Here is a 4,580-nt window from a genome sequence, read left to right on the forward strand (position 1 = left end):
TATCTCTATGATCCATCCATGCTGGACTATAGAGAGAGTCAGATGGCACAAAATTCATGGAAAGGTTTTTAAAATAGTGATTTGGATTTGCTTTGTACATACTGCTGAGATAATAAAGCCAAAGCTGAAAGTTTTTTGGAGTGCACCATGTTCTCATTCATCAGTAACTTCTCAAATAAACACAGTCACTACACTACACCATCAGACACAGTGATTACACCTCATTCTGCTGTCTTTATACACAGAGACCTTTAAACTGATGGTGAATAGAGTGATCATTCTGTAATATCTTTCTTTTGTCTCTATACATAAAGAGACGTTTACACTGATAGGTGAATATAATCACCTGATTTTGTAAATGTGAGAAATGACATTTGCAGGAAGCTCCCACTTTTTGCTGATGTCTACAGTAATTGCTAAAATTTACAAAATGAGCCTACAATAAATAATAAGTCTATTTAATGAAAGTGAAGGTCCATGTTTAATAAAAATCTTAATGAAATGAATAAAATAAATTGAGGTTGTTTAGTTTAGTTTTATACATGTTCTCATATTATAGCTGTGTTTTGTTGTAATGTGACAAGTGATAATCGCAAGGTTAACTGTGTTTTATGTGATTATTATTATTATTATTTTATATATAATTTATTATTATTATTGTTATGCGTGTGTATCTGTCTTATTATTTCTGTGTCTGTGTTATTATTTCAGACATCAGATATTTCTCATCTATATTAAATGTTTTCTACACATTTGATCATTTTAGAAAATGTTTGAAGGATTTTTACACGCACCCCTGCTCTCATCAGACAGAACCTCGTTTGGGAAACACTGGGTTAGTTACTCGTCTGACCAATGTGTTTAACTTACTCTCCATCATCACTTTTATTCTGAGTAACATTCATTATTCACACAAAAACTACTTACACACCAATCCTCACTAATATCAGGATAGTCGTTCTCATTAAGGGAAAACCAGAAAAAATACATTTCTGCAGATATTTACGTAAACTTACTCAGCGTATGAGTTCTGCTTCTTTATCTAATGATCTGCTGAGTGTTTCTAGTTCCTGTTATTTTATTTTAGTTTATATATTTGTATAGAGCTCTGACAGTTGTTCGTGCACAGCTGAATGAAGTCACGAGATAATAAATGAAGGTAATGAAATGATAATGTGTGTGATGTAGATTTTACCAGACTTTTAATTCTGTTCTCTGTATTTGCAGCATTTTCAGGCTTATACTTTCAGTATTTACAGGCCTTTGCTCGATGAATCAGAAAGCTGTCCGATAACAAACCATATCTGTGTGTGTGTGTGTGTGTGTGTGTGTGTGTGTGTGTGTTTATTACCCTACCTCACTGCCCCTCCCCCTCTGCAGAATAAACAGGTAGACCTGAAAGTGAAAGTGAGAGTCTCCATTTAGTGTGGAGGGAAAATACACCATTTCAGGAGTAAAAACACAGTGAGTATCTACATCTAAAGTTATAATATATAAACACACTGAATGTACATTAGATGCAGAAGAGTTTTGTAGGTCTGTACTGAAGTTTGAATGTACACAGGTTGTTTAATGACTTGATACCGTGACTATTTCCTGTAAGTGAACTCTGTGCTGATACAGGGTTTGATTTAACACACCGATGTTGGAGTGAAGTAAACGTGTGTCCTGCTGTAATCTGGAGAAGGAGACATGACGTCCAACATGAGTGTGTCTGGAAAACAGGACTTAAAGAAAGACGAGAGGTGAGCTACTTTTCCATTCACCAGCAATAAATACACACCGTCTCATGGAACAGATCTGTATCTCTAAACACTCTAAATCTCTAAACTTTGGTTTAAGTGTTTAATAGCAGTAAATATCTCACTGATCTGATCTAAGAACAGTTTAGAGAAATCATTCACTGAGAGAAGAGTAAAAAGGACTGTGTAATGTGGAGGAGAAGAGCAGTGTAGCTTTGAGTCAGTGAACTCTACAGGCTTTAAGACCCAGCTGACTCAGTTATCTGTGACTGGGACTCCTGACATCAGTGTAATTCCTGAGGTATGAGGCGTGTCTCCTGTTTGAATAAGTGTGCAGACTGGAGCTGAATTAAAAAGATGGAATTATTGGTGTTTAATGATGAACACATTGTGTAACAGTGAGACAGCAGAGTATTAATTATTGCTGATATTTCTGTTTAATTCTAGAATGATGGAGGGAAAGAGATCAGACTCACCAGAACCCAGCTGTGTGTCCATGAAGAGTGATGAGTCAATGGATCGTCCACCTAAGTTCAGAGACGGAGCCAGTTCTCCTGATGTGAGGTCAGTACAGTGAGGTGTTTTACGCAGTGTTCCACCTGATCAAACTCACTGGTCTCATTCTGAAGCCCTTCATGATCTTTATCAGGTGTTGAAGCAGTAAAACACTAAACTGTGCAGTGCTGCAGCTCTCGGACTGGCAGTGAGGAAAACTGCTTTAAGAGATCAGTTCAGCCTGCAGTCCCTGAGCTGGAGGGTCTGTGGTGCTACACAACAACATTTACTCTGGGACATTAATGACTAGATCACTATTTTATTCATAAACATGTTAGTGTCAGTGAGGAAATCCTGAAATCAGTGTATAGTGTTAAGAGGATAGTGTTAAATATCTGTCTCTGTATTTATTAGTGTGTGTTGTGCAGCTATGAATACACATAGTCTATATTACATCATGTGTTTTATTTCTTCACAGACCACAACAGAAGAAATCAAACCTCAGCAGAAATCAGTTGGACTCCATATTCAAGGCGTGTGTCTTTTTAATGTGTGTAACTTGTGTGTGAGTATGTTGCAGGTTTTTTATTTAAGATAATGACAATTTACAGGTATGTTTATGTGCAGCAGCATTATGGGAGTTCGGGCAGAATTTCAGCTGTAACTGTTGAAATAGAAAGAGACTTTTCTTCTTTTCATAAAATAAAAGCATGTCTCAGTGTGTAACATTATAATATTTAGATGTGTTCCTGTGTGTTTCTAACCAGGAGCTGGAACACAAAGTCATCACTCGGATAAAGAATGAGCTGAAGAGGTTAAGGAAGCTCCTGAGTCCAGATTACCCAGCATGCACTGAGAGGGAGGTGGAGGATGAGGAGGATGTGCACAGTGTCAGAGACGGAGCGCTGAAGATCACACTGCACGTCCTGAAGAACATGAACCACACAGATCTCGCAAACACTCTACACAACAGTAAGAGCTCTGAGTCATGGCTTTATTCCGTCAGGTTCACTTTAGAGAGAGGAAATTAGTTCCCATAGTTGTAGATGGGAACACTTTTAGTTTGAAGTTTGAGTTTAGTATCATGTACATCTGCTGCTTTTCTGTTCTGTTCGTGGTCCAGCTTGTGGTGACTCTGTACAATGGTCCTGTTCCTTCAGGAATATTTACTACATGAATCAGGAATGAACAGCAGCATTTGAATTTTACATTTAATCCTGTGTTTAGTGATTTTACATTAAAACATGTTATTACTTTGTTTATTAGAGTCTGTGGCCTCTGTGTATCAGACAAAGCTGAAATCCAACCTGAGAGAGAAGTTTAAAAGAATTAATGAAGGAATCTCACAGCATGGAAGTTCAGCACTTCTGAATGAGATCTACACAGATCTCTACATCACAGAGGGTTGGAGTGGAGACGTCAATAATGAACATGAGGTGAGACAGATTGAGACAGCGTCCAGGAGACCAGCAGCACAGGAGAAACCCGTCAAATGTAATGATCTCTTTAAAGACGAGTCCATCAGAACTGTGCTGACTAAAGGAGTTGCTGGAATTGGAAAAACAGTCTCTGTGCAGAAGTTCATTCTGGACTGGACTGAAGGAAAAGCAAATCAGGACGTCACCTTCATGTTTCCACTTCCCTTTAGAGAGCTGAATCTGATGAAGCAGGAACATCTCAGTCTGATGAATCTTCTTCATCACTTTTTCCCAGAAATGAGAAAACTACAATTACTAGACTCCTACAAAGTGGTGTTGATCTTTGATGGTCTGGATGAGTGTCGACTTCCTCTGAATTTCCAGAAGAATGAGAGATTGTGTGATGTGACAGAGTCAGCCTCAGTGGATGTGCTGCTGACAAACCTCATCAAGGGGAATCTGCGTCCCTCTGCTCTCCTCTGGATAACCTCTCGACCAGGAGCAGCCAATCAGATCCCTCCTGAGTGTGTAGACCAGGTAACAGAGGTACGAGGGTTCAGTGACCCTCAGAAAGAGGAGTACTTCAGGAAGAGGATCAGTGATCAGAGCCTGTCCAATAAAATCATCTCACACATGAAGTCTTCAAGATGCCTCCACATAATGTGCCACATCCCAGTCTTCTGCTGGATCTCAGCCACTGTTCTAGAGAGAATTCTGGGTGAAGCAGAGAGTGGAGAGATCCCCAAGACTCTGACTCAAATGTTCACACACTTCCTGATCTTTCAGATCAAGCACAAGGACCAAAAGTACCATCAGAAATGTGACCCTGATCCTCAGCAGACCAGAGAGAGTATCCTGGCACTGGGAAAACTGGCTTTCCAACAGCTGGAGAAAGGAAACCTGATCTTCTATGGGTTTCACCTGG

At 39.3% G+C, this 4,580-nt stretch overlaps 1 protein-coding gene across 3 annotated transcripts in view; it reads left to right on the forward strand.

Moving 5' to 3' along the window:
- Positions 1–665: 665 nt before the first annotated feature.
- The window catches only part of LOC128615360 (NLR family CARD domain-containing protein 3-like), a 10,224-nt gene continuing 6,309 nt past the window's right edge, over positions 666–4,580 (forward strand). Inside the window, exons 1-7 of one of the 3 annotated variants that reach the window (XM_053637368.1) lie at positions 666–835; positions 1,105–1,464; positions 1,624–1,745; positions 2,190–2,306; positions 2,716–2,802; positions 3,005–3,209; positions 3,504–4,580. The exon at positions 3,504–4,580 is cut by the window's right edge and continues 604 nt beyond it. In XM_053637368.1, coding sequence (XP_053493343.1) covers positions 3,173–3,209; positions 3,504–4,580 — 1,114 coding nt within the window. In that variant the 5' untranslated portion in view covers positions 666–835; positions 1,105–1,464; positions 1,624–1,745; ... (1 more) ...; positions 2,716–2,802; positions 3,005–3,172. Of the gene's footprint in view, positions 836–1,023; positions 1,465–1,530; positions 1,746–2,189; positions 2,307–2,715; positions 2,803–3,004; positions 3,210–3,503 lie in introns of those variants that run through there. The other 2 variants (XM_053637369.1, XM_053637370.1) reach the window with 2 other exon arrangements.

Source organism: Ictalurus furcatus, chromosome 12 (genome assembly GCF_023375685.1).
Source record: "Ictalurus furcatus strain D&B chromosome 12, Billie_1.0, whole genome shotgun sequence".
Taxonomy (NCBI): Eukaryota; Metazoa; Chordata; class Actinopteri; order Siluriformes; family Ictaluridae; genus Ictalurus; species Ictalurus furcatus.